The sequence below is a fragment of the Lithobates pipiens genome, unplaced genomic scaffold (genome assembly GCF_037356315.1).
Source record: "Lithobates pipiens isolate NorthernLeopardFrog02 unplaced genomic scaffold, aLitPip1_a1.2 Scaffold_18, whole genome shotgun sequence".
Lineage (NCBI taxonomy): Eukaryota > Metazoa > Chordata > Amphibia > Anura > Ranidae > Lithobates > Lithobates pipiens.
The window spans coordinates 381,625,993-381,645,120 of NW_027507758.1; the positions used below are offsets into that span (position 1 = coordinate 381,625,993).

The following is a 19,128-nucleotide window of genomic DNA, read 5'->3' on the forward strand; positions in this document are numbered from 1 at the left end:
TTTTTATAGTAACAGCCTAATCCTTAAAGTGAATTTGTGCTTTGCCCATGCAAAGTAATGCAACAGGTTTACCTTACTCCTCTCTCCCTAGTGGCACAAACTGTAGTGGACTTTCCTTCACTCTCCCACTGCCTGTTTGTCAGTTGTTTGAAATATCCCTGCTTCTAAGGTAGGAAAGCTGTTACTAAATACATTCACAAAGCTCTGGAATAATGCCACAAATAGAGCTTTTATACATGCCAATATTTATTCAATATATATGAATTTGTTATTAGTAATGGTCTAGTTATTAATGGTCTGAATGGATTTCTAGTTCTGTACAGTATGTCTAGTTATGATTTTTTTTGATGATATAATTCATATTGCCTTACATATAATTCCAAGTTTTATTTATCAGTTGCTTTATTTTCTTTTGACAATTGACCTAAAACAGAATGGGGTTGAACTAAAAAGGGACTTGGTGTCCATAGCAATCAGATTCTTCTGATCACAAAGCAGAATATCAGTTAGCACAAATGACAAAAACTGTGCCTTTTGTATCCTAAATGGAATACCAGGTATCCATTCTTATTCTTCTTAAAGTGGCGTTCCACCCAAAAAAATAAAAAATCACGAATGTGCCTAAAAAATTTTTTTTTTTTACTCACCTCTAAAAGGCTGTTACTAGGGGGTACCTCATAGTCTGCCACCTTCAGTGCCTGGGCTTTTGACGTTCCCTCAGTGCAGGAAGGGCTCAGCTCTGCCCCCTCCCTCTTGTCAATCATCTGGGACACGTGACAGGTCCAAGATGATTGCACGGCCAATCCCGCTTGCGCGTGCACAGTGGGTGCCTGGCTGTGGAGCCACAGCTGGGCGCCCACAGTTAGAAAAGGGCACCGCCAAACAGAGGGGGAGATGAGCGGAGCTTTGATCCCCCGCATTGCTGGACCCTGGGACAGGTAAGTGTCCGATTATTAAAAGTCAGTAGCTGCAGTATTTGTAGCTTCTGACTTTTTTTTTTTTTTTATAATGGGAACACCACTTTAAGTAATAAAAAAGAAGAAAATATTAATTTTAAAACAATAAATAATTTTCTTATTTAATGCAAAGGGCTTGACTCACCTAAAGACTTGCCTTGCCAGAATCATTTTCAAATTCTGTCTTTTTTCATTATAAAATAGTGACAGCTCTTTAAAAGCTGTTATTCCATATTGTTCAGTTACATACAGTAATAACGTTACTTTGATTTATTATAATTTACTTATTATCTATTTAAAAAATTAAGACTTTTTTTACCTAGGCATTGAGTTTCTGTGCCGCTCCACAAACCATTAGCCAGGCACTCTCTTACATGGGACCCAACAAGTGTGTATCCAGAATTACACGTAAATATTGTTGTCGCACCATAAACATTCAGAGTTCCAATCCTGTTACCATTGGGTGGAATAGGTAAATCCCCACATGAGATAACTGTAGATATATATGAAAAAAAAAGTATGTATACTATGAACAACATTCAAAAGGCCCAACAGGACAAGGACAACCAGCAACCAAAACCAGCAATATAAACAGTATTCCAGACAAAACTTTGAATTAGTTAAAACACATTAAATATTATATAAAAGGGTTAAATATACCGTTTGAGTATTTCATTTTAATGTATTATATTCATAATTAACAATGTAAAGTTTTTACTCCACATATACATGTCTCCTATTTAACACTTCCAGAAAGTAGGTGTGGATTGTTGATCTGCTGATCCAGGATTTCAGATAGCTGGTTTACTGATGTGCTGTAAAGACCTGAAATGCTGCATCTCAGATTACAAACACACAGTTTAATGAGTCCGCTAAATTACTTAGATGGAGGAAACACCTCTTTTCTCTTTACAGATTAGAGATGATGCTGTCTTCAAAAGGTGCACGGCTTGTGCTGAGATTTTCTATTGCAAAATCCAATATACACTGCATACACTGAAGTGTGATGCATAGTTATATAATGTTTAATTGTAAAATAGGCCCTTGAATAAATAATAAAAATATGAAATAGCAGATTATAGACATAAAAAAATAAAGTGCTCAAAAGAAAGCAAAGTTTCCTTTGAAGTATGTTTCACAGAATACTATGCATGCATTCAATGAATGCAATGCTTAACATATATTTTTATATATTTATTTTTCTTGCATACACACATAATTTAAGCTGAATGAAGTAAAATATTCAGCATTACTCTTTAAAGCGGAGTTCCACCCTAAAGTGGAACTTCCGCTCATTGGAACCCTCCCCCCCTCCGGTGCAACAGTTGGCACCTGTCTAAGACAAGTATTTGCACCCTCTTCCCGGCATAAACTCCGACCGGAGTCTATGTCTCTTCCTGTCCTGCCGCGCTGTCTGCTGGGACACACACAGGTCCCAGAGACAGCGCGGAGCATTCTCATTGCACTGTGTGACTCGTGCATGCGCAGTAGGGAACTGGGAAGTGAAGCCGCAAGGCTTCACTTCCTGATTCCCTCACCTAGAATGGCGGCGGCAGCATCTGCCAAGAGCCGAGCGATTGATCGGCCTCGGCTGCCGACATCGCTGGACTCCAGGAAAGGTAAGTGTTCATTTATTAAAAGTCAGCAGCTGTAGTATTTGTAGCTGCTGGCTTTTAATAATTTTTTTTCGGGTGGACTCCCTCTTTTAAGGTAATTTAACATCACAAGTGGTCAGTGTCAACTGCTTAAAAAAAAGAAAATATTATATGCAGTACTTCATATTTAGCTAATTATTCACAGTAAATATTCACAGAATATTCCTAGTTAACTGAAAGAATCCTCAACATGTTTTACAAATCTATTGTTTACATATTAGTATCTACACAGGGCTCATAAGGTTATGGTTTAATTCTCCTAAATTCTTTAAATTTACAAGTTATTGTTATTTACGAAAGGCAAATCCACTTAGCACTACAAGTCTAAACTACAAGTGCAAAGTTCACTTGAAATTGCACTGAAAGTGCACTTGGAAGTGCAGTCGCTGTAAATCTGAGGGGTAGATATGAAATGAGGGGAAGCTCTGCTGATTTTATCATCCAATCATGTGCAAGCTAAAATGATGTTTTTTTATATTTTTCTTGCATGTCCCCCTCGGATCTACAGCAACATCACTTTCAAGTGCACTTTCAATGCAATTTCAAGTTCACTTTGCACTTGTAGTTTGCACTTGTAATGCAAAGTGGATTTGCCTTTTGTAAATAACCCCCAATGCATCATTACCATCTGGCAGACAGGAATGTTTATCCCATTCAAGAAATCTGGTGTAACATGAGGATAAGCAATGCATGGCATATTTATATGACATGCTATATATTTTCATGTTAATTTTCCCTTTTATTTATTCCAAAAGCACTCTTGAAAGCACAGCTCAAGATGAATATCTTTTGATAAGGATACAAACATTTTAATGAACATGTGTAAAAGTGTGTAAGAAGCTTAAAAAGACACATAAATTCTACAGTTGTAATACATGAATATCTTAGGGTACCTTACTGTTGGTAATTTGGAAATATTGGAAATATTATACACTCAATAATAATGATAATAGAGTGGATAGAATAAATTTAAATTAAGGCCTTGAATTTAAAAGCATTTGATTCATACCCATACAGCTTGGTTTGGTATTGCCGCCACTCCACGTTTCATTAGCTCTACATTGTAGAAGTCTCAATCCACTAAGATAATAACCAGGACTGCAACTCAGCAAGACTTGAGATCCATATTCATTTAATGAACCTGAAACCAGCCGCCAGATGACATGTTCCAAGAGCTGGGAGTCCAGATTTGGGCACATAATAGCTGCAGCAAAAGCACAGTAAGTGAGCATTAATATTTTGCTCAAAATGTTTTATGACACAAACAAATTCATAGGCAGACAGAGGTATAATGTGTAAAATATTATACGAACTCAGGGCTGTACTCTTTTACTTAATTATAAAATGAATTAATTTAAACGAAGAACACAAAATAAGTAACATTTGCAGTCTTGAGAATCACAGATAGGTTAAAAAAGGTACTTTGAATGAGACAATTAAAAAGTCATTTTATGACAGTGGTCAAAATGGCCTGATGCTGTACCTAAAAGATTAAATTATTGTCAGTCCCGAGCATATATTCTACAAGCACTAGAACAATACAAAATTATAGCATAAAGTATTAATACGTCATCACTTCCATTTGGAATGCAAAAAAGGGGGTTGATTTAAAGCAGACATAAACTCTAGGGCTTTCTTCACACCTTGTGCTGTGTTGCACTACCGTATGCAAACGGACATGGGTTGCATTAAAGCAGTCCATTTGTTTTGAATGGGCTGGCAATGCACCTAAAACAGGACCTGATTATGTGTTGGCAAAACAGTGTACATAAAGCCTCATACACACGATCGGACTTTGTACAAACTTTCCCTTGGATTTTTGTACAAAGGGCGTCGGCTGAGAACTTGTATTGCATACACACAGCAGGACTTTTTCAGCCAACTTTCACCAAATCACGTGTTTTTTCTGCTCTTTACCGCCACCTTTGGTCAACTTCTGAATTGTTGTCTGATCTTTTGCATTGGTTCTGAGCATGCCTGTTTGAACTTTGTACAAAAGTCCTATGGTTTTCTGTACACACGATCAGACTTTGCTCCATCGGACTTTTGTTGCCAGAAAGTTTGTCCGTTCGCACAGCCAACAAAAGTCTGATGAAAACCGAAAAAGTTTGTCCGATGGAGCATACACACGGTCGGATGTTGCTCCAAAACAGCCAATTTGCATGTTTGTTGTCAAAAAGTCTGATCGTGTGTATGGGCCTTAAGAGTGTTACCATGCATTGCACTGTGCTAAAAAGCAGGTCCTTTGCTTTAGTGTATAGTGCTGGCAGCACTCATGCGTCTATTTCCCAAAGACAACCTCTGGATATGACCCTGAACACGTGCACTCAACATCTTTGGTCGACAATGGCGAAGCCTGTTCTGAGTGGAACCTGTCCTGTTAAACCGCTGTATGGTCTGGGCCACCATGCTGCAGCTAAGTTTCAGGGTCTTGGCAATTTTGTTATAGCCTAGGCCACCTTTGTGTAGAGCAACAATTATTATTTTTGAACTTCCAGTGGCCAGTATGAGAGAGTGAGAGCAAAAACATCAAATTTAACACATCTGTTCCACATTCACACCTGAGACCTCGTAACACTAATGTGTCACGGACAGCCCCTGTGATGCTCGATATACCCTGGGGTGACAAAGAAGGTGGGTGGGCGTACGGGCTCCCTAGTGGTGCCCGGCGTGAGCACCGAGAGAGGAACTGCCACCACTGTTGCAGCTGACTGTTGCTCAGCAAGGACCTGGAAGTGACGTGTGCCAGCATAACCCAGAAAACGATCTGCCAAAGGATCTAATAGAGGAGTAGGAGGTGGCCAGCCTTCTAACACTGAATATTATATATATATATATATATATATATATATATATATATATATATATACAGTATCTCACAAAAGTGAGTACAGCCCTCACAGTTTTGTAAATATTTTATTATATCTTTTCATGTGACAACACTGAAGAAATTACACTTTACTACAATGTAAATTAGTGAGTGTACAGCTTGTATAACAGTGTAAATTTGCTGTCCTCTCAAAATAGCTCAACACACAGCCATTAATGTCCAGACCGCTGGCAACAAAAGTGAGTACACCCCTAAGTTAAAATGTCCAAATTGGGCCCAAAGTGTCAATATATTGTGTGGCCACCATTATTTTCTGGCACTGCCTTAACCCTCTTTGGCATGGAGTTCACCAGAGCTTCACGGGTTGCCACTGGAATCCTCTTCCACTCCTCCACGATGACATCACAGAGCTGGTGGATGTTAGAGATCTTGCACTCCTCTACGTTCTGTTTGAGAATGCCCCGATCAGTGGCTTTCCAGACAAGGGGGTCTGCACTGATAATCAACATATTGATTATCAGTGCAGACACATAAGCGATACCAACCAGTGATGCCCATCATGCCCCAACAGTGATGTCCATCAGTGCTGCCAGTAATGCCAAGCAGTGCCCACCTGTACCCACATGTGATGCCAATCAGTGCCATCAGGGATGCCAATAAGTGCCTATCAGTAATGTCAGTCAGTGCAATCAGTAATGCCTGTCAATGCCTCCTCATCAGTGCTACCTATCAGTGCATCTATTAATGCCACCATCAGTGCCCATCATTGCCGCCCATAAATGCCCATCAGTGCCAATCAGTTCCACTTATCAGTGCCCATCAGTGATGCATACCAGTGCCACCTATCAGTGCCCATCAGTGCTGCATATCAGTATTGTCTATCAGTGCCGATCAGTGCTGCATATTAGTGCCACCTATCAGTGCTGCATATCAGTATTGCCTAGCAGTGCCCATCAGTGCTACATATTAGTGCCTCCTCATCAGTGCCACATCATCAGTGCTGCTTCATCAGTGTCCATCAGTGAAGGAGAAAACTTACTTATTTACAACATTTTATAAGAGAAACAAAGAAGAATTTTAAGCAGTAGCAGTGGTGAACAAATACCACCAAAAGAAAGCTCTATTTGTGGGGGGGGGGGGGGGGGGTATAAAACTGTACATTTGTGTACAGTGTCTCATGACTGCGCAACTGTCTTTCAAAGCGTGACAGCGCTGAAAATTGGCCTGAGCAGGAAAGGGGTAAAAGTGCCCTGTATTAAAGTGGTTAAAAAGTAATTTAAATATGTAATTTTACTGTCACCACCAGTTAGTATCCCTGATCACCACCACACTGATCATATGATGATGCTGTACTGCACTGGGGACAGAATGTAACAAAATGTGGAAAAAAATGTGACAAAAAAAGGACTTAAAAAACTCACTATGCCTACTAAATATCTCAGACTGTCTACCTTCCACAAAGGGGTCATTTGGTGGGCATTTGTACTGTCCTGGTATTTTAAGGGACTCAAGAAATGATATAGGCCAGCAGTACATTATGACTGATCAATTTTAAAAATATTTACTGTATAGCATAGTTTGCAGAGGCTATATGACTTTCACATAAACCAAATAATAAACACTTATTGGATTTTTTTTTCTTTTACCAAAGACATGTAGCAGAATGCATTTTGGCCTACATCCGTGAAGATTTTTGATTTTATTGGATATGTTTTATAACAGAAAATGTTGTTTTTTAAAAACATTTTTGGTCTTGTAAAAAACCCAGTGGTGATCAAATACCACCAAAAGAAGAGCAAAGTGATAGGTTGTGTTGAATAGCAAAAAATGCCCTCGTCATAAAGGGGGTAAAATCTTCCGGAGGTCAAGTTGTTAATAAATAAACATTTATTGTGCATGCACAATTAACATTGTTTTTGCTCCCAACACCCCTTTTCCCAAGTCAATGCAGAACACTGCAGAACACTGCAGAACCCGGTGCCACTTTATTGATAAGGCCCAAACAGCCAAGCAGGACAAATAGATGAACCACAGCATCTGTTATCAATTGATTTATATTTTGCAAATACCTTGACAATTGTCTATAACCCCCTGTTTAACTATTTGACATCCGCGCTATGGCCATATGACTGCCACAGTGCTGATGGGAATTCCCAGGAGGCCGTCATATGACGCCCTCCCCTGTGCACGCTCCCTGCGTGCACCCTACAGGGCGCATGCGGAGTTCGCTGTGATCACAGAGTCACTGAGACTCGGGGATCACCGGTCCCGGCCCCTTACCACGTGATCAGCTGTCAGCCAATGACAGCTGATTACATGATCAAAACAAAAGCTAGGTGATCACTTTTTTTTTCTCCTCACACTGACATAAAAAGCCAATCACTGGCTCACCTTAAAGGGACATCGGTCCCGAAACAGAAGAGGCAATTATGCCTCATAATTGCCATCTGAAAGTGCCCAAAAGTGCCACCTATCAATGCCCACCAGTGGTGCCAATCAGTGCCACATAGAAGTGCTGCCTATCAGTGTAACCGATCAGTGTCCATCACTGCCACCCATCAGTGCCCATCACTGCCACCTATCGGTGCCCATCACTGCCGCCTCATCAGCGTACATCAATGATGGACAAAAATTACCTGTTTTAAAATTTTATAACAAATTAAAAAAAAAAAAGATTTTTTTTTTTATTTGGCCTTTTTACATTTTTTTTAACAAAAAATAAAAATCGCACAGGTGATCAAATACCACCAAAAGAAAGCTCTGTTTTGGGGAAAAAATTATAAAAATTTAATTTGGATACAGTATTGTATGACCACACAATTGTCATTCAAATTGAATCAGCTCTGAAAGCTGAACATTGATCTGGATAGGAGGGGGGTTTAAGTGCCCAGTAAGCAAGTGGTTAATAAATAAATCATATTTGTGACAATCTAAAGGCTAGGCAGGTAAATAAAGTCTGATGTTGCTCTGACGGCCACCTTGATTTTCGGGCATCTTGCATGGAGGAGATATCTGGGGACACATAGGGGGAGATTTACTAAAACTGGTGCACTCACAATCTAGTGCAGCTGTGCATGGTAGCCAGTCAGCTTCTAACTTCAGATTGTTCAATTTAAGCTTTGGCAATAAAATCTGGAAGTTGATTGGTTTCTATGAAGATTTGTACCAGATTTTGCACACTTTATCTTTAGTAAATAAACCCCATAGTGCCCAATTGACATATTTACGGTCCACCAATCTGATGGGCAGGACCCAATTTTTCCTTTTATATGTGGAGGGATTGAATCATTCCCTTGTACTCACTGATTGGTTGGTGCAAAGACTGTCAATTATGAGACTGGGAGTATAAGATTTTTCAGGTGTGGCTTGATGTAACATGTTGGACCTATTTGGTTCATGAAATGACACAGCAACACATCTACTTCTCCTATCTTTTAATTTAGCAGTGTTGGTTCCCTTGTTTATTTGCTATTATTTATTGTACAGACATACTACCCATCTGTCGCTCTTTATTAGTTGCTGTTGCATCAATAGTTTGAGGTGGCCATTGTTAGTGTACCTTATACTTACACCTCTTATATTACACATACATCTTTTGAACTACTCCAAAGGGGAAATGTGTCATATTTGCTATATATGTTACTGATATCAGGCTTTGTTGGACTACGAACTAGGATACGCTATTTGTTATTACCCATAATGGGAGCAGGCTTCCCACTTTTTTACCCCTCTCTACTTTTGGTCCCTATTATTGTTTATGATATTGTTATATATTAGTCCACTTTCCTGGGTGCTAGTCAGCTTAGGCTTTCTTGGTCTCTGTGGTTGCAGATCTGCCTGATGATGTATTCACCTGTGCCCTGGCATTTGGTGGGGAGATCTGTGATGACTCCAAGCCAATAGATGTTTTTTTTCTGGGCTATTATGGCTTGTTAAGTTGATCTTTTATAGAATATTGTGCTGTATTACAAGGATATCCATTTTTGATATGTGATTGTAATCTTTCAACCATATTCATGATTATTTTTTAGACCCAAGATTATCTATATACCCCTGAAGAAGAGAAAAAAGGATTTACCTGCATAGAGTGTTAACGTATACTCTGTTGGGGAATTCCTGCATGTGATACACAATATTTAATGACTATGTTATGTTCCCCTGGGGTGTGGTCTGATTGGGTATTTATTCAGCACATTGTATCCTGTATATACTACAAATACCAGCTTGTTGTTTTTTTATGCTTTTTATTGATTTAGTAAAATACATTTTGATATACTTTTGCATACAGATACAGTCACTGTTCCCTGGAAGGCATCATATTTGATTAAATATGTTGGGCCACATGCTGACATAATCGCCCCCCCCCCCCGAATCCGGAAGTGCAGGTGATTTACTTGCTTGCCAACAAACTAATATTTAACCCAGGCTGTCTTTTAACTTATGGAATAGGGAGTTTGGGAATTTAGGAGGACCCCCACCTCCAGTGGGAACCTGGAACCGTAGGAGGACCCCTCCATCTATACCACCCCATAGAGGGTTACTACCAAGCCTGTTTGACCTCTTTATCGATAGAGTCTCTACATTATCTGGTAAGCGCTCCTGTTAACAAGGTGGTGGGTGCCACAGAAGGATTCTTCACTTAATCATCTGGTGCTGGAATATTTTATGGACTGTCTTTTGAGGAACACTTCATTGTTTATATTCACGTGGACGGTTTCATTTTTATTTACACAGATTTGTTTTTCTTTCATTATTTTTTTCCTCATCCCTTTTTATTTATCACTTATAACATGTTCTATCATTGGTCTTAATTTGTCATGCTATTCAGTTTGTAGTCACATATTTCATTGATTAGTACGACTATTTGAGTATTTAAATACAGTCGCTGCCTTTTAAAATTACATTACAGGACAGCTGCAGTAATTATAAGTCCATTGGATTGTTCTGGGCCTACTACAAACTCACCTAATTCAGGAAATGTTGGTCTTGCTGGCATCACTTACAAACGACTGACGAATACTTCCAACTACTATCTCAGTGATCCATGATGGAACATGATGTCAGGTCAGAGGAGGAGGAAAAGGCCACCCTGTTCTCCTTTCATCTTCCTCCCCAACACTTCTCCTTTCCTATCCCTTTACACACACACTACACTACAAGTCCAAACACTACCTCTTTCCATAGACTGAGATACCACTCATCCCTAGGCCTCCCCCCCCCCCCTGTTAACTATATTCACTATCGCTCTCCTCTCCAGTGAGGAGCTTCTCTATCCGAGGTCCCCCCTTTCACTCAACTGACCTAACAGGTTCTCCACACCAACTCAATTGGCCACTCTGAACACGGATTAGGCCTACTAGATTTTCCTTTCACTTGTGGATAGCTAGTGGTCCGGTGAACACAATCCCATGGGAAATCAACTCATCTAGAGACATTTGGCAACTAACCAAAGGTATCACCACATTCCCAACCAATGACAGCACACAATCTCCAAATGGGCAATCTGACTTGTGAGTCTACACTCACTCCATACCACTGCCAATGCCCCCTAAGACTTTTATCCTCGACCAACACCAATAGAGCGGAAATACCCTAAGACGTACAATGACTCACAGCTACCCTAACGGACAAGCTTGCTATATTGCAATGTAAAGACAGCGCGCTAACTAAATAAGGGTAACCCTGATGACTATATAACCACATGGTTACTTTCAGGGCTAGTTGCCCTTGCTGTCCATCTTTTTTCTTTTTCTTTTTGCTTCATTCTTGTTACACCTTACTAACGTATCATGTATTTTTCCCATTCTATCTCTAATACATTTTATAAATATATTCTTTCATGCATTTTATCTTTTGTCAACAAAAAACATTGATTTGGAAAAAAATACAAAAAAAATATATATTTTTGCTGGCTTTGCATAAATCTTTGCATATCACAAAAAATACCTCCTTTACATCTTCTTTACAGAGCTGTCTGCACCATCTATTTATGTTTATCAGAGCTTCACACATTTTCTTTCCGTCTGTTAAACCTAGAGATCCAGGTTCTATGGTATTTTATCAGTGCATCCCTCACATTATATTTTTCTGAAGCTGCATTTTTTGATCCAGTATTTTCTGTCTTGTTACTTAGCTCTGTCTGGTTCCTTTGTCTGGAGATCCAAAATGGTGGCACATGCCGATGCAGCAGCTGGGTGCTCTGCTATATTATTATTATTATTATTATTATACACAATTTATAAAGTGGCAACAGTTTGTGTTGTGCTTTACAATGTAGAGGGCGGACAGCACAAGTGCAATACAGTTCAATACAGAAGGGCCCTGCTCATGGAGCTTACATTCTAAAGAGAGAGGAGAGTTGGTACAAAAGGTAATAGCTGTGGGGGTTAATTTGATGGGGGTGGCTCGGGTACAGTTCTTAGGTGAGTGTGGGATAGGCTTCCCTAAATAAATTAGTGTTCAAGGATCTCCTAAAGGAGGACAGGGTAGGTGCTGGTCAGACATACTGGGGCAAGGAGTTCCAGAGGATGGGAGAGGCTCCAGTGAAGTCCTGTTGATACACAAATGTATATTTCCTAGGTTAATGCATACAACATTGTATGCAATTCTCTATAAGACTTATGTCAGTTAAAGAGAATCTGTCACTTTAGCCAACAAGGGCAAAGTGACAGGTTCTTTTGATAAGGAACCCGCATACTTTTCCATTGTTTTGTTCATGTGTAGAACACTTAGCCATAACTGGTATTTCTGGGTAAAGGTGGAATGTGTGAACTTGTATACAATGAAAATGTGTAAGCTGTGCAAATTCCAATGCTGACTTGAGCTTACAGTGCTCACAAGGGAAAAAAGATCACCAGAGCAGCAGGTGGGAGATAAGTATAGGTGGGATGGTACACCCTCAAGAAAACTTGTCACTTTTCTCTTCATTGGTGTTCAAAAGTAGAAAGAGTATACCATTCTTTCAATACATTTTTTCTCCCATTAAAATACAATGCACTCCAATGCTGCTTCCTCTCACCACAAGGACATCAGGCTGGCCTGGAACTATACTATCCCTGTAGGGCAGGAAAACCGTCTGACTACTTTCACACTGGAGCGGGCAGGCTTCAGCACTAAAAATTTACCAATTTACCATCGTTTTAGCGGCGCTATTTGGCCACTAGCAATGCGGTTTTAACCCCTGCTAGCGACCGAAAAACTGTTAAAACTGCCCGCAAAGTGGTGCTGCAGAGGCGGTTTTGGAACGCTTTCAATGGGCAGGGGCACTTTAAGAGCGGTGTATACACTGCTCCTACAGCACTGCAAAGATGCAGCTTGCAGGACCTTTTTTACCGTCCTGCAAGCACACCACTCCAGTGTGAAAGCCCTTGGGCTTTCACACTGGAGAGACAGATAATGTCAGGTGTTGCCAACTTAGTTAGAACATTTAAGCAACCTTCTTCCATTCTGATTTAGGTGTACGATGTAATTGGGACCTCACTGGGCCTTCTGGACACCAGCTGGACACCCTAGCACTAAAAGATATAATTAAGGATTTATACATTTTTTAATGTGGCAGATATTCACAAGGATTTCAAACCCCATATAGTTGACAGCACAGTGATACATAAGGATACTGTATATTACAATACAAATTTAAAAACAAAATGCATACAGGGTGCATAGCCTACCTGGTCAATACTTGAGCTTTAAATCCAAGCATTTTTTTAGTGGCCCAAACTATTTAGTCCCTTATGTCAGTATTCTGGTCACCAGACAACCCCTGCTTGTGATGTAGGAAAGATATTCCTAGATGTATCTACTGCAGACTCTGTCTCTCCCATACAAAAACCCTGAAGTACAATGATATAATTGCTAAAAAGTTTTGCACAACCACCAATCAGATTCAAACCGGCCTTGTAAATTTGAATGTTATTGATTATACAGGAATCAGAAAGATTGGATGGTGCACAGGATAGGCTATGGAAAGTGTGCTCCAAGTAATCCAACGTGAGCTCAGATTGAGGTAAACCAAGTGAACTTTCTGTTTTTAGCATTATTCAGAGCTAGTTCATACCACATGGTCAGTGTGCATTTCCACATGCCCATTTACATGCTGGGATATGAGGTAGCCCGGGCACATCAGCCAGCCATGTTAGTAAAAGCAACAGTGCTTTTATTTTCAAAAACAGCCAAACAGAAAGCACAGCTTGATAATAATTTTGGGGCGCTCTAATTAATTAATACATATACCAGTGCAAATCTTATCTACTAAGCCAGAAGGAAAAATACACAATAATACAAAATATAAAATGTGAAAACAATGTTCATATATTCCCACACGTGATCAAGTGACTATAAACAGTTCCTTCAAAAATTACTTATAATTTTCTAATCACACAAAGTCCCATCAATATGCCACAACAGTTTCCTTGATGAGTGATCCCAGATTCACCAGTACAGGAAATCTTGCAGGATGTGATAAAGGTGATTCCAAAGAGATTGCATATACCTCCACCAAAGAAATTAAACGACACCCAATCGTGAATGAAAATACAATCTGCTTACCAAATTCGTTTGACCACTTTAATTAAAAAGTAAGTCAAACAACACCTGTACAGTTATGTGCCTGTTCACATGAATTCTGACATGGATACATAGGACAACATATCCTCCTTCACAGTCTCAAGCGGTATATAGGAAAAGAGCAAAAAACATCCATAGCATAATACTGTTTTTATAAAAAAAAGTGTTTAAAAAACATAGCCAAATGGCTCCTTACATTGTATTGTTCTCGCCTTCAGAATGCAAATTCGATTTGTGAAGTGTTTCCACTCTGTACCGTCGATATGGCGTGAGTTCCAAGCCATCAGACTGACAACCAGGTAACCGGATATGGCATCAGGAAAAATGTGACCAAGTACCGCCTCGACGTATGTTTTGTCATTGACGTCTTCAGGAAGCTTCCTGAAGACGTCAATGATGAAACATTTCTGGGAGAAGGGAAAATGAAGCTTAGGGGGAGTGAAAAGGATTAGTGCTCAGTTTTTTTGTTGAGGAGGATCTTTGTTGCCACATCATTCTCATACATCTTGGGGGGGGCGCAGTTTGGCATGTTCGCCCTGGGCTCTAGAAGACATTATCCAAGCACTGTGTACCCTTACCACCTTTTATGGGGGGTCAACATAGGCTTGTGTATCTGGGATTGTCCATGTCTGGAAATAGGTCCACACAACAAAAGGTTCAAGCCACCACCGGGGAAGACATCAGGTTTCTTTCATTCCAACCGTGACATCAGGTCATATACTCCAAATGAGAGACAAATGCCACAATAGTGTAAAACCTTTTTAACCAGGATTTAATGAAGGTACAGTAATGCAGTTTCATGAAAGACGATTAAAAAACGCATGTGCTGGACACAATGATTTCAAAGGAGTATCCTACAATTGTGATAACAGGACATTACGCTATCGCCCAACTGGTTTTGTCACTAATAGGACTTCTTCCGGGGGCATCATGCCCTGGAACAGTGGAGTAGCTGTGCAGTCAAGAGCAGTTGCAGCTAAGCAGTTGATAAGGGGAGGTCTCCCATAAGTCTGCTGTATTCAGGCATGGTTTGGAAATGAAACCAACAGGACCATGTATTTGTGAACTTAGAAGGAATGTCTTGTGCTATTGCAATTAGTTCCTCCATTTCTGCTATTTTGCTGAGCCGAAAAAGCCAGTCTCTGTTGGAGGGGCAGCATGTGGAGCCCCAAAGAATGGGCATGCAGAGTTTGGCAGCATTTACCATATGCATTTCTAGGGATTTGAAATATACTTTCCGTGGGAGGGATGTATGGTATAATAGGAATTGGACGGGGATGAAGTCCAATGCAAGGGTAGTAAGGGAGGAGATGACACTGTGAACCTCAGTCCAGTAAGTGTGAAGAAGCAGGCAAGCCCATTAGATATGTAATAATGAGCCCAAGCCCAAGCCTCATCTCCAGCAAGGATTGGAAGCAGAGGGCGAAAACTTGTAAATCTGCATTAGGGTCATGTATCAATGTGTTTGAACCTTATACCATTCTCCTGGGACAATATATATTTTATTTTCTGACCAAACATTTCTCAATATGGTACTTTTGTCTGCTTTTATGATAATAAATGATTGATAGTGTAGAAACTTAGCTTCTTCGCTTATACTTGCAACACCAACATAGCTTCCCCCCCCCCAAAAAAAACGAAATGGTTTAGAACCACTCCTGATTTAATACCCTATTTTAGACCCAGTGACTTAATCACTGGGTCCGGGTGTTCTTCTATGCAACACATATCATTCATGGCTGGTAAGGAGAGTTTCCTTAAGAAACAAAAACATACCAGCACCCGTCTCAGTATTTTTTCAAGAGCACCCAGCCCCACCAAAAAGAGCGAGATGGCCTTTAGGAAGAGTTAGAAAAATATCAAAATGACAGATGTTAAGCAGGTTGCATTTGTATGAGGATTGCCCTGTGTAATGCCAACATGTGATGCTGAGCCTCCATGGTTGAAAAGATGAATGGGCTGGGTCAGGGATAATAAGGCTGGCGAGGAAGGGGCTATATGATGCTGGATGTCCTCCAGTCAGGAAAAAAGTAAGGTTCTATCTGACTTGCTGCAGCTTATAATGCCCACTGTGAGAAGCTTATAGGGCGCAGTGAAATCAGAGAAATTTAAAGTGTAAACTTAAGGTAAGGCTGGAGGATAAGTTCACCTTTAAAAAAATAAATAAATGCACATTGTTTTGCATGTAAAAAAAGTTTGCATTTATTAATATTTTTTTAAAGAACCTGCAGAGCATTGCACTCACTCGCAGCTGTCTGCTTGTACCTCACATGGGCAGGCAGTTACCTGAGCGCAGGAAAATCAATGGACTATGAGAATGCTCACCAGTCCCCTTACAGCTCATTGAGAACTGCAAGTCTTCAACCTGAGTGGCTGACGACACTTGTAGGCATTCATTCACAGGAAACTATGAATGAATGACACCGCTGTGTAGGCAGAGACCCACAAGGCTGCAGCCCCCTGTCATGAGGGGGTTTTTGGCAGCAGGGGGGAGAGGCTGCAGATTAGGGATGGGCCGAACACCCCCCGGTTCGGTTCGCACCAGAACATACTGAACAGGCAAACATGAATAAACAAAAGTGCTAATTTTAAAGGCTTATATGCAAGTTATTGTCATAAAAAGTGTTTGGGGACCTGGGTCTTGCCCCAGGGGGCATGTATCAATGCAAAAAACGTTTTTAAAAATGTATGTTTTTTTGGGAGCAGTGATCCCTGTGGGGGATCCCATGCCATTTTTTTCAATGGCTTTTATCTGTATTGTTGGTACCCAACAATTCATTATAGCCACTAGTACTTGTGAATTACTTTTTTTCCTTTAGAAATGTCATTTTGTGCAGGGACTGTTCTAAACACGGGAAAAATGTGTCACTATACAGGAATACTATAGACATCCCCCAGGCATGAAATTTAAAGGAATATTTCACTTTTATTGTTTCACTTTAAGCATTATTAAAATCACTGCTCCCCAAAAAAAAACAGCCGTTTAAAAACAATTAACTGATACATGTCCCCAGGGGCAGAATCCGGGTCCCCAAATATGTTTTATGAGAATAACTTGAATATAAGCCTTTAAAATGAACACTTTTGGTTTTTCATGTTAATGTCCCATAGGCTTTAATGGTGTTCCGAATTTTCCCTGAACACCGCATATTGTTCGGTGTTTTGCAGAGCATCCGAACAACCAAAGTTCGGCCCGAACCTTTCACCCATCCCTACTGCAGATAGTGGGACATGTTACATGTTCCAACTTAAAAACAGGAGGAACAGGTAACATGTTTCAAAGGTGAACTTATCCTTTAACAAAGCATAAAGCATTCCTGGGAAATTTTAATGTGTTAAATAGCTTGATCAACTAAAAATTATTGAAAGTATCAACCATTTCACACCCGGGATATTTCTGACACTTCACTCCTACATGTAAAAATCGACTTTTTATTTGCTTGAAAATTGCTTAGAAACCCCAAACATAATATATATATATATATATATATATATATATATATATATATATATTTTTTTTTTTAAACATAGACCTTGTAGAATACAACGGTGGGTGTTGCAATTTTTTATGTCACATGGTATTTGCGCAGCAGTTTTTCAAGCGTAATTTTTTGGGAAAAAACACTTTCATGAGTTAAAAAAAACATTTAAGTTAGCCCAATTTCTAATAAATAAAATAAAATAATGTGAAAGATGATGTTACATCGAGTAAATAGATACCTAACATGTCAAGCTTTAAAATTGCGTCTGCCTGTAGAATAGCGGCAAACTGCAGTGCTTAAAATTCTCCATAGGTGACACCTTTACAAGTTACTAGTTTATAGCTGCACAGGAGGTCTGATGCTAGAATTATTGCTCTTGCGACAATACTTCACATGTGTGGTGCGTTTGCATATGGGCGTGGGAGTAACGTATGCGTTCACATTTGCACATAAGCATGGTGGGACAGTGTTGTTTTAATTATTTTTTATTTATTTATTTTATGCAAAAAATAAAATAAAAAATTCTACACTTTTATTTTTCTTTGTACTAACTTTATTGCTTTCACAAGGGATGAACAACATCCCTTGTGACAACATGGGCCATGACAGGTCATCTTTATGGAGAGATCTGGGATCTCCTCTGAACCTCCATGCAGCCAATCAGACACAGATCGGTCCGATCGGCTGCTTTCCCGGCCAATGGTGGCCAGGTAAAAAAAGGGGCAGAACCGGATGTGACAAACTACTTATCGCTCTCTGTTTCCATATTTACAGAGAGAAGGGAGTGATGTCAGTTCCTCTCTCTGTACAGGGCAGCCATCGCCACTGGCCGCATTGCTCCCAGCCTCTGCACCCACCCAGGAGAGCCTGTGCGAGGTGATTGCGGGAGGGGGGTGGGACCCCCTTCCGCCACCCCCAGAAGTGATTCAGTGGCTAATTAGCCACTCAGATCACCTCTGCCTGAAAGAGAATCGCTGTCTGAAAAGAATGATACTGGGATGATGTCTTTAGGTACGGCATCATTCTGATATAACTTCTAAAACCTGAGGCGGTACAGGTACATACCTCGGGTGGGAAGTGTTTAAAATGTATTACTTTGATTACCAATTACTTGGTCATGTAACACTGTGCCCAAATGAATATTTTATTATTTTTTTTTGAGACAGACAGAGCTTGCTTTAAGTGGTATTTAATCACTAAATATCGATAGTCTTCCCGATGGACTTTTGGGGGTGTTCTGACAGACCTTCCGAATGAATGGTCTTGGCCACACATGACCGGACTAAGTCCATTCGAAAGTCTGTTCGTTTTGAACGTGATGACGTACGACGGGACTAAAAAATGGCCAGTAGCCAATAGCTGCCCTTGCATCGTGTTTGGTCCATCAGACCAGCATACAGACAAACGGTTAGGAATTGAGTCCATCGGACAGATTTGAAACATGTTCTATTTCTAGGTCCGTCGGATTTTTAAAAGGAAAAACGATGGATTAGCCCACACATGATCGGATTGTCTGACAGACTGATTCCGTCAGACCTAGTCTGCTGGAAAGTTCAGTCGTGTTTACGCAGCATTACAGTTCCAAAACACATTCTTTTACTCCTTCCAAGTATGGGGATACACACATACATACAGCAGGT

The 19,128-nt window shown here is 40.1% G+C and overlaps 1 protein-coding gene across 1 annotated transcript in view; it reads right to left on the minus strand.

The window, feature by feature from the left end:
• CSMD1 (CUB and Sushi multiple domains 1) overlaps positions 1-19,128 on the minus strand; it is a 2,539,710-nt gene that overhangs the window by 253,630 nt on the left and 2,266,952 nt on the right. Inside the window, exons 51-52 of the mRNA XM_077487775.1 lie at positions 3,621-3,815; positions 1,276-1,449 (exon numbers count right to left, since the gene is read on the minus strand). Coding sequence (XP_077343901.1) covers positions 1,276-1,449; positions 3,621-3,815 — 369 coding nt within the window. The remainder of the gene's footprint in view (positions 1-1,275; positions 1,450-3,620; positions 3,816-19,128) is intronic.